Raw genomic sequence first — 20,443 nt, forward strand, 5'->3', positions numbered from 1 at the left:
ACTTCTCCGCACGTCCTACCTTCCAGAAAGTGGTCGCTTTTCTGATGAGAGAGTTGTTGCTATTCCTTTCTTCGATCTCCTGTTGAGTTTGTAGGTGTTCAGAATGGTTTGATCCCTATCCAGCTGAATTCCTGAGAGGAGACGAAATCCAGGTCTCCTACTCCTCCGCCATCTTGCTCCCACGGTGGTCTAGTCATCAATATTTTGATGCTCCATTAGTCATTCAAAGGTATTTTTTTTTTTTTAAGATTTTCTTTATTTAACAGAGAGAAAGAGCACAAGCAGGGGGAGTGGCAGGCAGAGGCAGAGAGAGAAGCAGGCTCCCCGCTGAGAGGAAGCCTGATGTGGGACTCGATCCCAGGACCCTGGGATCATGACCTGAGCCGAAGGCAGTCGCTTAACCAACTGAGCCACCCAGGCGCCCTCAAAGGTATTTTTTAAATGAAAGATGAATATTTCTGGAATGCAACCAGGATTTTTGGATTATGGAGTGCGATAAGTCCTTAATATGTCAAATTCTTCTAATAGTATACAGTGTTCACTGAATTAACAATATCTAGAAGATCTCTAAAGGAAACTGAAAAGGACGAGATGGTGGGTGAATAGCAGAGCTAACCAGAACTGAATACAATTGTTGGACCGTATTTGCTGAGAGGCTTCAGGGTTTTCCTTTGAAACTACATACAAAAGAAGCTTCAGTGATGTATGTTTGCTCAGGTCTCTACTCTCTTGTGGGCATAATTTGCCACTTTACTCAGCACTGTACAAAAAAAGGTATGACACTTTAAAGATGCCAGAATCCTGGGAAGAAAATATAAAAAAGAAAAGTACAATGTATTTGCCACAACTTCTTACCACACATGTAATATATACCCTATTGGTTCTTCCTTCTGGATATAATTTTGTTCTAGAGGTAAAGAATAAGAAATGATCTTCCATCTTATGTTTTCTTTTATTCTTGTTTGTTAATATGGAAAAGACATAAAATCTGAAAGCCAAAAAAAATATGAAGTCCTAGACAAAGTGGAGGTCTCAGGTAAACAAACAGGACATTTGGCTAATCTTTATCTTTTCATAGGGCATATTTTCCTTACAGATGAGCCTATTAGTGTGCACCTACCTTATTTATGGGTCTTTCTATCTTGTCTATGGGTCTTTCTCGGAAAAGGTATACAATATAAGGAAAGAAAGTAATTCAATGCTGGCTAAAGGAAAATGGAGAAAAATTTCTCAACATGTATGAACTATGGAAACACTTTACATATCTTCTGTGAACTCCTTTTGAAAAAGTTGCTTGAGGAATATTCCAGTAAAAGGGGAAAAAAAGAATTCTAAAAAGAGGAAGATACAGGATCCAAAAAATTATTTTAGCTCAGTAGAGCCCTGAAAAGAAACTAATTTTTATAAATTAGAAAAAAACTCAGACTTTTAGAAGAGTGTCTATAAGATGAAAATGAAAATATTTTTCCAAATACTAAGATGAATGATCACAGTGATAGGAATAAATATACACGACTATCCTTCTTGACAGGAAATAATGAAGGTAATTTAAAACCCTAGAAAATGCAAAAGCTGTATAAGAAAGTCACAATGTAAACATGAAACAAAATGAAATGTAGCATGATTTTGAGAAATGGAGAGTAAGGAAAGAGAATCTATTTGGGACACTAGATAATTCTCTTTCAAGTAATACAGCCAATGACACAGAATCACATTTTCTATTTTCAGTTTGGTCTTCACTAAGCAATATTTATACAATCATGATTTTAAAAATTATGTTTATTATTTTTAAAATTTTAGATTCAAACTATAGAGTAAGCATTTCAGGATATAAAGATATAGTTACAGAACAGAAAGTAAACATTATATACTTGATAAGGTCAAATGAGTGAGAGGGTGCCTGGGTGGCTCAGTCGTTAAGCGTCTGCCTTCGGCTCGGGTCATGGTCCCAGGGTCCTGGGATTGAGCCCCGCATCGGGCTCCCTGCTCAGCGGGGGGCCTGCTTCTCCCTCTCCCACTCCCCCTTGCTTGTGTTGCCTCCCTCACTGTGTGTCTCTCTCTGTCAAATAAATAAATAAAATCTTAAAAAAAAAAAAGGTCAAATGAGTGAGAAAGCTTACAGAGTTTAGGAGATAGAAGGAGGAAAGAATAGACAGAAGTACAGGGTTCCAAATTCTCTTATTTAAATAATGGGAGAAGACTTGGTATATAGGGACAGAGCACTAAACCAATTACTCAAAGTAATCAACTCAATCAAGTTGAAACAATAACCAATAGAAGAAATATTAGAAATCTTAAGAGCCAAGAATGAAAAATGATAGTTAAAATTCAAAAATAACAAAATGGTAATACCCACTAAGAGCAAAATAACAGAAGACTATGGATAGTGTAAGATAAATTTTCAGATTTCATTCTGGGGACTCAATAGATAACATTTGAAGTTAATAAATCATGAGAAGGAGTCAAAACCATATTGTTCAAATATAGGAAGTAACCAAAAGAAGAACTGCATTAGAATCATACTAGAAGGATTACTTCTGGGGAGGAGGTGTAAGAGGTAGAGTAGGGGGTGGGCAAGTTAAATTTTCCTTTTCATTTTATAATCTTCTGTTACCTTCTGAACGTTTTTTTCCCCTATCATATAGATATGTTATTTTTATTACATAAAAAAGGTAAAACATTTCCTGATAATTAGCTTAGCATTCTCTTCAGTGATATTATCCCCAAGTGCATTCTTACTAAGGAGAAAATGAACATACTCCTGTAGGTAATAGTGAAAGATGCAGCAATACCAAATGAGTACTGCAATTAATATTATGATGAGTAGAAGCATCAGGAATCCAAACATGTCAACTGAAATGCATGAAAAGAAATATATTTTAATAGAAGAGCAATAATTTCTTATATTTTTATCTTTTCTAGTATCATGCAGTTTGATTCTTAAATACAAATTAACAAGTTATGGAAAAACGGTATAACATACATCATCATATACTCCAGTAAAACTACCATTAATACAACAATCATCAATATTAGAAAAGAATCTGAGCTGCTAAAAGGATGTAGCATTTAATGTCCTTCATCTCCAGATTGGTAAACTATTAGGCCACTGGCTTATTTTTTTCCCTGTATTTTCCCTCTAAACTCATTCCAGGCAGTATCTCAACAGAAAGGAGCAGATCCCTCAGTCTGCCGTTTCTGTAAAGATGCATGCAGATAGCAGGGGGACGTTTGTTGAGTTAAGGAGCTCCTTATCAAAGAGACAACAAATGCATGCTGGGAGAGCAGAGTTCTAGCATTTGCAGATTCCATAGCCCCCACCCCCAGTGTACATCCGTAAAATGAAGCTACAAGGACAGAACATGAAATGGAAACCTGGCTTCCCATTCATACTGAATATATGAACCGTTACTTGTTTATAAGCTCTTTGCTACAATCAATTATGATTTAAATATACCTGATAGTACCTGAAAGAACAGGGAATTGAGGGCAAAATTCATGTGGGTTTTTTTTTTCACTTCAATTAAGAAGTAAACATAGATTCTAGATTGGGTTTTCTTATACAGTTAGGGTTCACTAGGAAAGCTTTCATTTCGCCTTTTTTGGAAACTTATTATAAGGTTCTAGTACATTTCCCTGCTTTGGTAAGTACCATATAACATACCAAAAAAACACATTACAGATATAAAGATGATTAAAATTTGTTCAGTCCTAGGGAGTCACTGTTCTGAATGGCAACTGTCAGTATAGATTATATTAGTTGAGGAAATGCAAGTTAGAGTAATGTTCCTGGGCATATTTCAGTATGTCCTCACCCCAAGGCTAGTGTATAAGAAACTCCTGGAGTTCCTAAAACAACATGAAACACCTCCCTTCACTGGGTAATGGTTATCATTATTAGAGTACATTAGAGCTGAAACTTAAAGTAGCCAACAACTAGTATGGTAAGGTACTCACCAATCAGAATGAATGTTGACCTAGCTTGAACCAACACTGGTTGGAAACAACCAGTATCAGCCTGTATCCAGGGAAACATCAATGAACAGATTTGCTATATTTTTAATAAAGTAAATAGAATAATTTATAATCCTCCAAATATAGTGAAATATAGTATTTGCAAGTTAACTGGAAAAAAAGTACATAAAAATTCAAATAAAGACAACTCACCTCTACAGTTTGACCAATATACAGAACTGAATTGACACCCGAAATATGGAAGACACATTTTTTTGCAAGCCCCTTCTTCACTGCACCAAAAACACTATATTTGGAAAGAAAAAAAAAAAATGAAAGCAATGTCCTCATGATTTGAGCTAAAGGCAGACACTTAACTGACTGAGCCACCCAGGCATCCCAAGACCATATCTTTTCTTGGCTCTTGTCCCTTTGTTGTCCTGAGTCCCTTATTCCATAGAATTTTGCTAAAGAGCAATCATTCAAGAAATCACATATACCTGAATCCCTTTCTTAGGCTCTATGTTTAGAGAACTAAACCTGAGACATGATTTCATAAAGTAGTAATAACAACTACAGTAGATAGGGTTTCTCTCTCTCTCTCTCTCTCCTCTCTCTCACCCCTCAATACTCATTCCCATTCCCCTTGTCTATAGCACTCACTCCTTCCTCTGGGGATTCCTCTGTTACATGTGGGCTTTGTGGGGCTGTCAATCAGTCATACCTCATGCCCTTCTCCCTTCTGCTCATTGGTGTTGAGATAATCACGTGAAAAATAGGAAAAGTGAATTCTAAGTCCCCTGCTGAAGTAAGCAAAAGGAAGGTACAAAGGTGGAAACCATTGCAGGAGATAAGACTAGAATCTGGAAGAGTAAAAAAAAAATGAGGACAGAGTGGTAAAAATATCACTTAAATAGAGCCTACCATGTGACGGGCATCATTCTAAGCCCTTTTATATATTAACTCATTTCATCCTTATGATAACCCTGTGAGCTAAGAAAAATTATGTCCACTTTATAGATGAGGACAATAAGGCACAGAACAGTCAAATGACTTACATAAGGTCACACACCTAGTGAATAGAGGAGCTTGGATTCTAACCTAATCAGTCTGGTTCTGTGCTGGTAACCAATCTTATAAGACTGATCCCAGACCCCTCCAAATCACGTCCTGCTGAACATCCTGAGACCAGCAGAGATAATGACTCATTCCAAGTAAAGAACCACCCCTTAGTCACTGCCTGAGAGCAGGAGGTATATCTAAGGCCAGCTTTTCTCTCATGTTAACCAAGACCAGAAGTCAAATGGAGTCACTTAGGTTGAATGGGTCCTATCCTTTTGGACTGTTGCTTAAAGACTAGAACTGCAAAGTCAAAGCCTAGATTCAGATTATAGCCCAGAGACTTCTCACCTTGGTTAAGAGTTCTCAGCGTTTCTAGGAATCAAATCCATGCAATCTAGCAGGCTTTTATGGGAGATGAATTGCCAGAAAAACCTGTAACTGGGGTGCCTGGGTGGCTCAGTCATTAAGCGTCTGCCTTCGGCTCAGGTCATGATCCCAGGGTCCTGGGATCGAGCCCCGCATCAGGCTCCCCGCTCCGCGGGGAGCCTGCTTCTCCCTCTCCCACTCCCCCTGCTTGTGTTCTCTCTCTCGCTGGTCTCTCTCTGTCAAATAAATAAAATCTTAAATAAAAAAAAAACAACCTGAACCTGTCAGACAGGACCTTGTGGTTACTCAGTGCTAAGCTGATTCCCAGGCCCCAGTAACCAAGTCCACATCAGGTGAGCTCCTAAAGCAGTGCAGTCCCCAAAGGAGACATTCTCTCCTGTGCCTCTCTCTGACAGAAGCTCAGAGAACAATGGAACAGGGAGTTCCTTCACGGGTTGAGCCTAAGGCAGCCAGATTGGTGACCAATAACTCACTGCTTGGCCAGGGACAGTCAACAGAACATCCGCACATCATGCACACTGCTCTGAGATTCCAGACAGAGCTAGAGGGCAATAACTAACTGACTTTGGGGAAGGACAATTTTAGTTGAGGGTTATTTGTATATTTGCTAGGAACATTTTTTAAAATGCAGAGATAGGGAAAGTAGGATCTTCACATCCTGAAAAGTCGAAGGGTGAAATACAGTAGACTAAGGTCGTTTTTTTTGTTTTTTGTTTTTTGTTTTTACTCTTTTGCTCAGCTTGTGTCATCAGCCTTGTCCTTCTGGTAACCACACCTTCTCTCCTTTGTGGCTGTCATCCTTCAGTTCTAAGTGGTTCTGCAGCTGTCAGTCAGTTTTGCTCCACCATTTCTATCCTACTGGAATCATCCAACCCAGTCAGTGGTACTCAGGGTAGCCCATCCCTCTGGCCCAGTAACTAGTGCTGGACTGGACAGAAGACCTAAATAAAGCCAATTAGAATTTTCTTTGAAGTTGTATACAGACGTTGGGAGGTATCTGTTGGGAGCCAGGCTCTTTCGAGCTATATGGAAAATGTCCACATTTGCCATAGGAGAAAAGGAGGTCAATACATAGAGGGAGGCAGAGCTGAAAGATGAAAAGAGAGGAAATGGGAAAAACATCCTTGGAGATTTAGCTGTGCATGATCCCAAGACCACCTCTGGACTTCCCACTTTTGTGAGTCAATAAAAATCAGTTTGAGTTGGATTTCTGTTTATTAAATTAGTTTGCGGGAGGCTTCTGTAACATACCACAAAAAAGATTTGACTAACACCTTAACTAAGTCTAAAAAGTCTTCAAAGAGCAGAACTTCACATTATCCAGAGGAACAGCATATTATATTCAACATCCTTAAATTGGTAATGCATAATTTAAGACAATTACATGGATTTTTTTCTTGTAGCTAAGGAAAATGACCCACATAAATACAAAGCCATGCCAACCTGACTCTCAAGAGAGTGACAACTGAGAAGTCAGCTAAAAGACTTTAAAATGATGGTAAATATTGCTCCATGGGAAACCTAGAGTATTCATTTGGGGTAGAACTCTGTTCTAATAAGCATATATGGACATAAAAATTGACATTTTTATAAGCAAGTATCATTAAAATGAAAACAAATGCAGAAAGGGGAAGGCATACTAATGTTTAGTGGTTTGTTAACATTGTATAAACCAAGCAATATTATACTTACAAAAAATATTAACTGTTATTGTGCAAAGGGAGATTTTAAAGTAGTGGACATTGGGAAGATCAAAAGAGCATTTACTCATTATTTATGGGCAAATACTAAGTAAAGCAGAGGTTACACAGATATATAAAGCACTGTTTTGCTCTCTAGAGAGTGACAATTTAATCAGCAGGTGCAATATGTACACTTTACAAAAACAAAATCGGTGATATCCATGTGTTCATTGGCATATCCAGATTTGGATCTATGACCCTATCTACCTCCCCTACTCCAGGCCCTAATACACACACATACACACACACACGCACATGCACACGCACCACACACAATTCTTCAGAAAAAATAATATCAAGGTGGGCATCTTTGTGGGATGTGACAAATGGGATTTATAAGCGTATTTTACAAGCATGTGAGTAGTGGTCATTTCTTATGAATTGTGCAGTAGATAAAGTAGTTTGTGGAAGATTCCAAAAAACCCACTGGGTTTGCTGTTACTTTATTCCTTTTTGTCCCAAGCAATAATCCATATCAAGATGCAATGAATGAGAAAGATGTGAGTATGGGGAAAACCTAGAATCTACTAAATTGCAAAACTCAGTTTTCTAATTGGCCCTGGCAAAAAAAAAAAAAAATTACTTATGACATGATTTGTCATGGTAACACTATGATTGAAAACTATCACTCCAAAGATTCAAAGTGACACATAATGATTCTCAACAGCAATGAAAGCCCAGGTGAGACTTAGCACTAAGTTTCTTAGCATGGTTTTTGAAATTTTATTTCTTATGAAGAGAAGATACCAATAAAAAGATGTTTTCCATATGCTGTGTTATGAGCTATGTGTTGGGGGGTAGTATTGTTTTTGGTAAGAATGTTTTCTAACTCTTAAAAGGCTAGCCATATACTATTAAATCACAAGGAAATGTTTCAGATGGAATCTGAGGAAGATTCCCTTACAGTTAGAAAAATAAGCATATAATATACCATTCAAATTAGAATATTTTGGGGAATGAAAAGGAGTCAGTACAATAATTTCACCAAGTAAATGGTGGTGAACCACCATAAAATAGGACAGTCCTAGGCATACCAGGCCATCTCTTCCAGTCCTTTATAGTGCAAGAAGAACTCAAATGTTCTTGGTTGCTTCATGAATTGCCATTTATAAATTTTGGCATTCCCTCTGGGAGGTGGCAAGCATTGTCATCGAAAGTCTGGGAGGTACCAACAGGTACCAGCAGAGGCCATCTTTTTGCAAAAGATAACACCCTAATTCTGTGTTGACCATATGGAATTATCCCTTAGTTCGCTTCTATGAGATACTGGGAATATATTAAAAATGACACTCAAATAATCCTATGCCCAGAATTGCCAGAATGGCTATGTATATAAATATTTTAAGATAAAATTCTCTACCTTCTTATATTATAGAGTATATTAAATATAATTTAATGACTTCAAATACCTTCTAGTGGCGCAAGTGTTAATTCAAATCAATAGTTATCAAAAACTGTCACGTGCTGGGAAATGTGTGAGGTTGTTAGAGATGCAAAGAGGAATAAAACATGCACTCTGCCCTCAGGGAATTGAGAATGGGAGGAAGGTAAATATGCAAACAATCTGAATGCTATGAGTTACAATCCAAAAATGTACATGTTCAAGATCCAGAACAAATTCAGGGGAATTGAAGGAAGTATTCTTCTTGCTTTAAGAGGAAGGGAAGAATGCATAAGGATGAGGAAAAATGACAGAAATTTTATCAGTTTGGGGAGTAAAGTTTGCCCCTGGAGGCTCTACTTTTGTCTATAAAATTAGAGAAAAACCCATCTGTTGAGAATGAGGGAATGTGAGATTACATTGGAACATTAAGGATGGCAAAAAAGTTTTGGAATTGCTGCTGTGGGAAATTTGAGGGAATGTTGCTAATCAAAGGCAAGAAATGGGTAGTCTTGGGACTCAGGTGAGATGAGAAACTATGGATTTGTAGTTGCATTAATGCAGACTTTGGTGCAATATGCTCCAGCAGCAACAGGCTAATAATGTGTAACAAATGAAAAACAGACCAAAGGACCAATCAGTTCTAGGGAATGCAGATCCAACACAGCTAAAGATGAGAAGGCAAGGACATTAAAGCAGTGGTGATTTCTGCAACCTCCAGTGAAATAAAATAATTTGTATAGGCAAGGATCATCAAGGCTGCTGACATCACAAAATGTTCAACAAACTTATTTGCTTTCTAATGAAAGTCCTCAGCATGAGATATTCCTGCCAAAAAACTAAACTGAAGCTGATCAAGCCTCTATATGTAATCATCAGTTTACAAGAACAAAAAATAGGAAAGAGGAACATGATAGAGCACATTACGGAGCACAGGATAAAGCAAAATCCAGGTTGTGGGAAACGCAATAGAACAAACAATTCAGTTTCTACAACAAATAAGTTACAATAAAGAAAAAAGAGGGAGAAGGAGCATATAGATAAAAAGAGATTCAAGGGATATATCAGCCAGTTGCAATGCATGGACTTTGTTCAAATGAACTTCAAAAAAATTATGAAACAAGAAGAGAAATGTGGTTATTTCCTGGATGCTTGATGATACCAAGAAGTTAATTTGGGGGCACCTGGGTGGCTCAGTTGCTAAGTGTCTGCCTTCGGCTCAGGTCATGATCCCGGGGTCCTGGGATCGAGCCCTGCATTGGGCTCCCTGCTCGGCGGGAAGCCTGTTTCTCTCTCTCCCACTCCCCCTGCTTGTGTTCCTGCTCTCACTCTCTCTCTCTCTCTGTCAAATAAATAAATAAAATCTTTATTAAAAAAGTTGTTAATTTTTAGGTATAATGATGGACTTGTAATATTTTAAAGCAAAGTATCTATTATATATATATACACATATATATACACACATACACACACACACACACACACACACACCCGGAATGAGAGCAAGAGGGAGAGGGGGAGAGAGTGATAAGTATTTGTAAGTAAAATGATACAGTATCAAAATCCTTCTTTGTTTCAAAATAATCCATTTTGGCTGGGAGAGAGCATATATGAAAGATGGATCTTGCAGTTATTTGCAAATGACATTACAGATAAAGGGCTGGTATCCAAGATCTATAAAGAACTTCTCAAACTCAACACCCAAAAAGCAAATAATCAAGTCAAAAAATGGGCAGAAGACATCAACAGACACTTCTCCAAAGAAGACACACGAATGGCTAAAAGACACATGAAAAAAATGTTCAACATCATTAGCCATCAGGGAAATTCAAATCAAAACCACATTGAGATACCACCTACTCCAGTTAGAATGGCAAAAATTAACAAGGCAGGAAACAACAAATGTTGGAGAGGATGTGGAGAAAGGGGAGCACTCTTACACTGTTGGTGGGAATGCAAGTTGGTACAGCCACTTTGGAAAACAGTGTGGAGTTTCCTCAAAAGTTAAAAATAGAGCTACACTATGACCCAGCAATTACACTACTGGGTATTTATCCCAAAGATACAAATGTAGTGAAAAGAATGGGCACATGCACCCCAATGTTCATAGCAGCAATGTCCACAATAGCTAAACTGTGGAAGGAGCCGAGATGCCCTTCAACAGACGAATGGATAAAGAAGATGTGGTCCATATATACAATGGAATACTACTCAGCCTTTAGAAAGGATGAATAACCACCATTTGCAATGACATGAATAGTACTGGAGGGGATTATGCTAAGTGAACTAAATCAAGCAGAGAAAGACAATTATCATATGGTTTCACTTATATGTGGAACATAAGGAATAGCATGGAGGACATTAGGAGAAGGAAGGGAAAAATGAAGGGGGGAAATCAGAGGAGGAGACGAACATGAGAGACTATGGACTCCAGGAAACAAACTGAGGGTTTTGGGGGGGGGATGGGTTAGCCCAGTGATGGGTATTAAGGAGGGCACGTATTTCATGGAGCACTGGGTGTTATATGCAAACAATGAATCATGGAACACTACATCAAAAACTAATGAAGTACTGTATGGTGACTAACATAACAACCAAAAAAAAAAGGTTAAAAAAAAGATGGATCTTGCAGGTATACAGTTCTATTATACCATTTTCTCTGCTTTTATGTGTTTGAAAATTTCCATTGCAACAAACAAAGAAATGTGGAAGAATATTTCATTCAAGTGAACAGCCATGAGAATTCACAGGAAGGATGCTTGAAGGAATCCATAGGAGAGGGCCAATAAGCTGAAGGAAAAATGAGAGATTAAAGGACTAGAGGGCAGTCTCCTGACGCCAAAAAGTAAGTACAGTGTAAGGGGAACGAAAATTTAGGAGCCACTGTAGACTGTGCAGGGTTCAGGGTGTGGCCAGGGAAGTGACTTCTTAATGCAGACCTGAGGAAGTCAGGAGCCTGAGGGATCAAGTGTGTCTGGGCCTTCGCCGAGTTTAAAAAGCACGTAGGTTAGATGGAGAAGTCCATGAGCCAGGAGCCCAGGTCCTCATTAAATGAAGGACTGGCATGGATGACCATAAGAAGGCGCACAGAATTGTGCATCCAAATCACTATGACAGATACCAGTTACTAGAGTATGCTCTTTTCTAATTAGTGATTTCATGTCTGTCTTTGGTGTTGTCAGTTCTCCAATACTGGTTGAATGGTTTTGTAAGCGTTGCTGCAAAGCCCTCTGTAACACCATACCCCTCAATTCTTATGGCATTTCTACTTTCTTCCAAATCTGAAGTGAAGAACAATGTCAGCTACCTAATCATCAGAGAAGGGAACTTAGCTACATTTTAGGTAAGGAACAATGTGTCATCCTTTCTAGTTTTGAGATAATAGAGTAGCAAGGAAATTTTCACTGCATCTCAAAGGGCTTATCTTTTCCTTGACTTACAAAAAATTCTTCCCAAAGTATAATTCTTTTCAAGCAAAAAAATTTTTTTTGTTTTTAAAGCATAATTTTCTAGAAGGAAGTACATTTACAACTGTAAATTATGTGACTTTATAACATTCCCAAGACAATTTTCTCATATATGTTAACTTACTTTCTTATCTTCTGTGCATAATTGACAATTTTTCTTTACAGCACATGCTATAAAAAATTAAGTGCAAAAATGTAAATGCAAAGACCATTTGTTGCTTAATTTTATATAAAAGTGCATTTCATTTAGTCATTCCTGTTTAATGGCATACTCATCTATCCCCAGTGTTTTATTTCATTATTTTCACATATCTAGACACTTTTCCCATTGGTACTATTTAAATCCTAACTCTTTTATTTTCTACTATCGCTGGGAAAAATGTGAAATGGCATTATCCAACTTTGATTAGCCAAGTTAAGTTCTAAGAAATAACTTCCAAAAACCAATAAGGAAAAACAAATTGGCAATATCACTATATATTTACAACATCATACTTTAAAAACCTCTTTTAGTAATTCCTTTGTTATTCAACATGGTTTTGCTAAGATATTCCTGGCTAATTAGTCCTTAGTGGCGGAGGGAGAGGGACAAGCAGACTCCCCACTGAGTAGGGAGCCCTATGTAGGTCTTGATCTTGGGACCCTGGGATCACGACCTGAGCCAAAGGCAGATGCTTAACCGACTGAGCCACCTAGGCACCCCAGGTCTTTAAATATTAAAAAAAAATTAATTCTTCATTTTGTTGTGCCGCAAGTTTTAAAAACTTCTCCCAGATGAGGATTTTCATTCTTCTTGTTTCATAAAAAAATAAACAATATAATTATATTTGAAAGTTCTAGAATAAAAACTATAAGTCTGGAAAAAAAGCATTTTGATGGTTCTTTTTCTTACTCCAACATCTCTGTAAAGTAAGTAGAGCCTGGAATTAATACCCTAGCTTTCATGTGATGCAATAACAATAAAGTCACTTTATTATTTTGGGGACAGAGTTCATAAGCTCTGTGGGAAAGGTCAGGCCTTTCTATTTAATTTCAAATTGTTTGATTGGATACAGATCTGATTTGGCTGGCAAAAGACTTACGAGAGTTTTTCAAATTAAGCCCTATTGAATATTACTTCTCCCTACCCTTTTGGAGCCTCCAAAGGGAAGTTGACTAAAAGGCAAGGTCAATGGGAAAGATTCTACTACTTCAGCTATGTTGGGGCAGCCGGCTTTAGGCTTACTTCAGGAGGCAGGAGCAGGGAAACAAAAGGCATGTGACTTAGCCACATGGGCTCTCCAAATTCTACTTGTTTCCCACAGCTGAAGTTTTTACATTGGAATAATGTTAGATTTACAGAAAAATTTCATAGATTATACAGAAAGTTCCTGTATACCTCTCACCTGTTTTCCCCATGGCTAGTATCTTACACTATTACGGTACATTTATTAAAACTAAGGAATTGACACCAATACATTACTTTTAACTAAACTCCAGATTTTACTAGGATTTCATTGTTTTTTATACTAATGCACTTTTTCTGTTCCAAGATCCAGGATCCCACATTGCATTTGGTCATAATGTCTCCTTTAGTCTGTGACAGTGTCTCAGTCTTTCCTTGTTTTCATGACCTTGACAGTTTTGAAGAGTATTGGCCAAATATTTTGTAGGATATCCCTCAATTTGGATTTGTCTGTTTCTCTCATGATTAGACTGAAGATATGGGTTTGGGGGAAGAATACTGCAAAGGTGAAGTTGCCACATCACATCATACCAGCATGTACATGATATCAACATGGTTTTCATTTACCTTTTTTATATTATATACATTAGAGAAAGTTGAAGATGTAGGGCTGCTGTTAGCACTAGTTGAAGACAGGGCATCTTTGTTTAAACCAGGAAAAGGCGACTCTCTGAAAGAACCAACTAGAAAAATGCAAACCCTTTCTGAGCAGCCACAGCCAGCAATCAATCCAGCTTCATGGGAAATATAAATTGGCCTTCACTCTCAGATTATGTGGAATCCTTATTAAGCAATTTATAAACATAAATGCTTACTTGAAAACAGTTATAACCAATCTTCACAATCCTGAAAGGTGGTTATTATTAACCTCACTTTATTGATGAAGAAACTGACCTCAGAAAAGTCAAATAACACATTGAAGTTCACTTGCTAATAATGACAGAATGTGGGTTTAAGCTCTTTTGACCACCAGTACCTCTGCTTTCTCCTGGGAAATATAACCCATCCTTCCTTGGCAGGAACTGCTCCTTCCCAGCAGTAGACACATGGTACAGTTGGTAACTGCCCCCTCCTACACAAACTCCCTGGTCCCAGCCAGGCATGTAAGGCACACCTGAACCAAAGGGGGCGAATCCCAGACCACACTGGTCTAGGGAGAGGGAATATGACTAAGTCAGGCCAATGAGAGTCTTTCTCTGATGATTTACAAATGAAAACATGAGGTTAAGAGGTGGCAGGGAGCCACTTTCTCTTTGTTTGGGAAGTTGAGAAGATGGAGCTTCCAGTGACCATAGAAGCCCTGAGGAGGAAGCTAATAGGAGTGAATGAGGTTGATAAGCAGAGAAAAGTAGAGACAACAAAGGAGAAATAAGGAGATGATGGTGATTCACTCATTTCTGAGGTCCCATACATTTCTTTTGCTTCACTTAAGCAAGACAAATTATGTTTTTCTTACATGTAAAATCTTGGTTTCTTACACTGCATCTAAAAACATTCCAGTTAGTATAAAGTCCACAGCTTTGTTTCTTTCCACTAAGTCCTGATATTTTCCTTATTTTCATTCCTGATACTTACATTTTTTCCAAAATTAAAACAGGATTATTGTCTTTCTGTAGCTATAAAAATGATACATGTTCAATATAAGAAATACGTACACAGTAAAAACAAACATTGAAATTCCACCATCCAGAAAAACTCTTGATTCTTCATCTTAAGCAAATTATTTCCATAATCTCAACTTAGATTTTGGCATCATTCTGGATGGCTCCAACCATGAAGTCTTAAACTCCAATATTCTATTCTCTAACTGGAATCTTCTTTCCTTTCCTCTCTCACTTGCATTTTGACCTCACTCAGAACTTCACTTTCCTTGACCTTGAACTTGTTTGCCCCTCATGGCCTCATTTCCCTCTCTTTTAGCTTGACTCTCATGTCAGTGAATGACCTGATATGGTCCATCTCAGAGGTTTAGACTAAACATTTGTATAACTACCCAGCAATTTTTCCTATAGTCTTTCCTGCCCTTATTGGAGAACCAGTGAGGACCAGCTAACCTACATGATCATATTTTACATGAAGCAATAGGTTCTTTCTTTCTTTCACTCTATTCCTGAAGAAAGAGGTACTAGCTATTTAAACAGCTAGGTACCAGATTCTTCCCTTACCCCACAGGCCTGATTTTTGTATATCTATATTCTATCTAGTCACTTCCTTCCTCTTAATTATATATTTTTTCACAACTTCTGCAGCATCATTCTCTTCTAGTTCTCCTGGAACATCTCTGGCCACTCTTTTTGAATTTCTTTGACTGATTCCACTTCCTCTACCAATGTCTAAAATGTTATTCCATAAAGTTCCATCTTTGGTCCTCTTCTCTTCTCCCATGAGGACCACAATTTGAAACACCTAGAGATGCTAGGCATCAAAATATATTATACCAGATATCAAAACAAGAACTTTCTTTTTGATTGGCATTGCAATGAATTAATAAATTAATAATTTAAAAAATAGAACAATTTAATCAGACAAGCTGATTCTAATGTTTACCTGGAAGGGGAATTGTTTTAAGAACAGCTAAGAGGGAAAAAAACAAAACAAAACAATGGGGGGCCAGATCACAAGGCTTTATATATTATAATCTCTATATTGTAGCCTTATATTTTATATACTTGATCTGTTGATTTCTGATATAGGCATGTAAAGTGGATTTAACTTGTCAAATGCTGTTTCTATTTCTATCAACTTTTGCTGCATCTATTTCAAAACTATGTTGTTTGATGAACAAATCTTCATATGTCATCTTCATGTACTGTGCTATAATATCAGCATGGACTATCACTTCTACTTAAAGATTTTCTTTTACTTAAATTCTATTTTATCCAATATTAAGATTGCTATACTTGCTTTCTTTTTCAGTGGCATTTTTGAAAGGTATATTTTATTCCCTCAGTTTATTCTTTGTTCCCTTATTTCCTCTAGTGGTTTTGAAGCCACACCTCCTGTTTCTATTTACATATAAGCTATTTAAAAATTTTTGAGACATATATTTTATATGCCTTTTTTTTTCAGTAGGCCCCATGTAGGGCTTGAACTCACGTTCCTGAGATCAAGACCTAAGCTGAGATCAAGAGTCAGATGCATAAATACTGAGCCAGCCAGGCACCCCTTATATACCTCTTTATAATCTTTGCCTAATCAGGATCTACATTCTCTACCTATATAAGGATCCTAATATGCTTTTGCTTTCTTCCTTTTCTTCTCCATACCACTTCCCAGGTAGATATAATCAAGAATTCTAATTACTATTAAATACTTATGAATCATTATTAAATTATTATTATATTTAAGTTGCTGTTGACTTAAAATCGAACATTTAAAATTAACTCTAAGTTTTATTGGTCTCTTTGTTTACTACTCTTTCTTGAATGCTACATTTCCCTTTGGTTCATTTTCATTTTTCTAAATAATATCTTGGAGTATAAATTTCAGAGAGGGTCTTGAGTGATAGCAATTACTCTATATATAATATAGGAAACTTAGTACTGGGAATTAGGGGTCCAGGTGATGGAAGAAACTGAAAAGTCCATGAGGGGAAAGACAGTGAAACCCCACTTCCTCCCAGATATCAGCAGCCCCTAGGCTAGAAGAAAGGGAAGGAGGCAGCTATCAGAGCCCAATATAATATGCATACTTTAGAGTGTAAATGACAAATATTCTTGGTGTGTTCAACATTAGCAGAAATAAATGGGTACTTATGGAAATAAGGAGAAAACCTGGAAGCCTTGCCTCATATTCATATTATTTAGCCTTCAATGTATTTCGTCAGAGAAATCTCCCTTTTTACCTCATTCTGATATCTTTACTTTGAGACTCGTTTCATTGAATCTATTTTTTTAAAGATATTATTTGAGAGGGAATAAGAAAGACAGCATAAAAGCACAAGAGCAAGAGCGAGGAGAAGCAGACTCCCTGTTGAGCAGGGAGGCCAGATGTGGGGGCTCGATCCCAGAACCCTGGGATCATGACCTGAGCTGAAGGCAGATGCTTAACCGACTAAGCCACCCAGGTGCCCCTCACTGAATCTATTTCTTATTTGGTGATTCTCTAGCTAAAAGCGCTTGTGGGGACATTTGCATTTGTTCCTTGAGTTACGTTTTATTCTAGGGTACATTATTTGTTTTCTACATGCTACCAAACTCCTTAATTTCATTATTTAGTTAGCTATGCAGTGTTTGCATAGTTGCTCTGTTGTCTATTTTCATCTTACTAATGCTTGGATTGTTGGGTTCAGAACTTCTATTTGTGCTGACATGATGTAGGTGACACCTTGACCACCTAAAACTATCCTTGAGATGTTTTTCTGAGAAACTACAGTTTTATGGTATTTTATGTTCTATTCATTCAGTTGTTCTCAGCACCTGACAAAGGGAAAGAACTCAGGTGAGGCCGTGCCAGACTTTGTTAGAATATCTGGGCTCTACACTCTTTTAAGATTTTGTCATTTTCCTCTGCCAGGATTCTAGCTAATCGGAGGCATTACCCATTTCCATAAAAGGGACTGTAGATCTGCCCCTAAATCAAGTTTGCAGCCCAGGAACTGACCTTTCCATCCATTGTTCAGTTCTTCTTTTTCCCTTTTTTCTCCTCTGTAACAATTTCCTCTGTTATTCTTCAGAACGGTAAAGAATAGGATACCCACTCAATTTGCATCTCTCTAGTTCCAGGAGTATTAATGAAAATTCTTGGAATTTAGTTACTCACTAGTGACTTCTAAAGGGTGATAGTGGTATTTGGAGCATTGTCACTCTGTACTATTCTGTTCTGATGCAGAATCTTTCCTTTATTTTTTTCCTTGGTTGCCAGTGGCTTTTTAGACTCTGCCCCTTTGTTGTTTGGTTGCTCCTGGTGAAAGAACATCACTACATGTTAGTGTGGTTTTTTACTCTTTCATTAGATATTGGGGGAAAAGATTCCTAACCCAAAGTTCCAAGTGCAACTATAATTTATAGGAAATTGCTTACTGAGCTCTCGGTTGTAAGTGAATATCAGGGTTAAAAGCTCTGGGGATCAAAGCAACCCAGAGCTTTGTGGTAGGTCTCACTTGTTGTGGGATCATTCACAAAGTCCTGTGGGAAAGGCCTATCAATCTGAGTGCTAGGAAGGATGGAGGTGGGGATCATAGTAGGGGTTAGAATCATTTTCTCAGATTTGGAGCTGAAGGAATAATGTCTAAGAAACCATGTCCCTGTTAGATGGGAAGGTTGAATGCAAGCACAAAGGGGAAATGCCTCAGGCTAGGAAGCAAAAATTGGGGGGTGGGGGGAGGTCCAGGACAGGCTGAACTAGACTTTCCCTCACAAAGGGAAACTGTTTCCACAGAAACATCGAACAGGGTTGGTCAATCCTAGAATTGAGCTACCTAGAATCAGAACCTTCAGTCTTTGGAGACCAGACTATATTACCTATAATTCTTGATTTGTTTGTGTCTTTGTTCACTCCCTTTTAGTTCTTCATCAGCATTTTAATAACGCCTTTAGAAAAATTCCAGTATGACTCCAATTTGCTAGGGAACAAAAAGAAGGATTTGTTTCTATGCTTGGCCTATGTTTTTAGGCACTGTTTGTGTGGAGAACATGGTGGGAATGGTACTAGAACACTGTTCCTCTTGGAGTATGTATGGGGATGACCAAGGAGTCAAAAGAGAAAAATCTATGGGAAAGATGAAACCAAAGGAAACAAGCTAGGCCTTTTGATTCAGCCTCTCCCTACTCTCCATCCTCTCAAAGGGCAGTCTCATTTCAGGACAAAGCTGAGAGCTTTGGGTTTGGTTTTAGTAAGGAAGACCAATTTCCTTATAGATACTAACATTCTTTCAGACTCTAGAAACCAGACAGCAGTAATTCTTATAGTCTTCATACAAATAGCAATCTTGGCTTTACAGGGCATTTCCCAAGTAATTCAAATCCTGTCCTTATTCTATCTATACAATCTCAATTTAGGATACTAAAAATCTTATTTCCAGGTTCATGAATTCAACTCAGCATGAATTTTAACGTTCCAAAATTTCTTCAGTTGGGGAGGAAAACTAAGGGAAGTCTCCAGACCAAAGCAATTCTTTCTTAAGACACAAATTAAGGGGCGCCTGGGTGGCTCGGTTGGTTAAGCGACTGCCTTCAGCTCAGGTCATGATCCTGGAGTCCCTGGATCGAGTCCCGCATCAGGCTCCCTGCTCGGCAGGGAGTCTGCTTTGCCCTCTGACCCTATCCCCTCTCATGTGTTCTCTCTCATTCTCTCTCTCTCAAATAAATAAATAAAATCTTTAAAAAAAAAAAAAGACACAAATTAAGGAATGTATTAAATAAAACCTTAAACCACTAAGACTAGCCATGACTATTGAGCAGAGTCTGATTAGCTAATTTACAGCTTACAGCACAAACTTTATGTGCTTTATAGGTCATGTAAAAAGTGAGGGGGGTGGGGGGGCACATGCTTTCCCAAACTTTTAAACTGTTTTAATCCAACTCTTCACATTTCTGATAAAGCAAATTAATTTGAGTCCAATTAAATTGGATTTCACCAAAAACATAAAGAGCCCTAAAAAATATCTTACCACCAACACTAAACAACAACTTTGAGATGAAAATTTCAGGCTGCCAGAGTGGCACAGCCAAAAGGAAATATGGTGGCAGTGGCGTGTACAGGGCATCAGCCTCTGGGCTTGGAATGGCTCACCATCATCCAAAGACTTTGATCTCTGCTTGCCCCTCTGTCTGGCGATGTGGGAAAAATGATTCTCAGAGAAGCTGATAAGCAGTTGAATAAGAAAGAGGGAAAGGAAAACTGGCAAGAGGATTTGGCGCCATGCCCGCAGCCAGCACATCACTCCTCCAGCCTGGGTTCCGCCAGTTCCAGGCCAGTTGGACCGTGGTGGGCACCAGGTACCAGGTTGGACAGGAGGATCCCTGATGGGACTGTGACCTGACCAAATCACAGCACCTTCCGAGGCAGCCCCTTCTGAGCCCTAGACCCCAGCATAATTCGCAGAACCTTAGAACTTGTAGTGTTCCAGCCAGAACGCGGAATGTTGGTAATGCAATCCCGGCCTGCCGTGGGCTCAGGCTTCCTAGAGCCCTGACCACTAGGGAAAGTTCCCCCACTGGACTTGATGGGTCCCTGTTACCCTATTGCTTTTGGAGCAAGGCCTGGATTCTAATGTCCACCACTC

The 20,443-nt window shown here is 38.2% G+C and overlaps 1 protein-coding gene across 7 annotated transcripts in view; it reads right to left on the reverse strand.

The window, feature by feature from the left end:
- The window catches only part of CLDN12 (claudin 12), an 85,109-nt gene that overhangs the window by 17,949 nt on the left and 46,717 nt on the right, over positions 1–20,443 (reverse strand). For 4 of the 7 annotated variants that reach the window (XM_081800560.1, XM_081800557.1, XM_081800561.1 and 1 more), the window contains 2 exons: positions 4,168–4,261; positions 2,760–2,853 (listed from right to left, as the gene is read on the reverse strand). The exons of 2 other annotated variants lie outside the window; for them this stretch is intronic. In XM_081800560.1, coding sequence (XP_081656686.1) covers positions 2,760–2,853; positions 4,168–4,261 — 188 coding nt within the window. The remainder of the gene's footprint in view (positions 1–2,759; positions 2,854–4,167; positions 4,262–20,443) is intronic. One more of the 7 variants, XR_014139365.1, reaches the window with a different exon arrangement.

The sequence above is a fragment of the Leptonychotes weddellii genome, chromosome 12 (assembly GCF_054177405.1).
Source record: "Leptonychotes weddellii isolate Sample4059 chromosome 12, ASM5417740v2, whole genome shotgun sequence".
Taxonomy (NCBI): domain Eukaryota; kingdom Metazoa; phylum Chordata; class Mammalia; order Carnivora; family Phocidae; genus Leptonychotes; species Leptonychotes weddellii.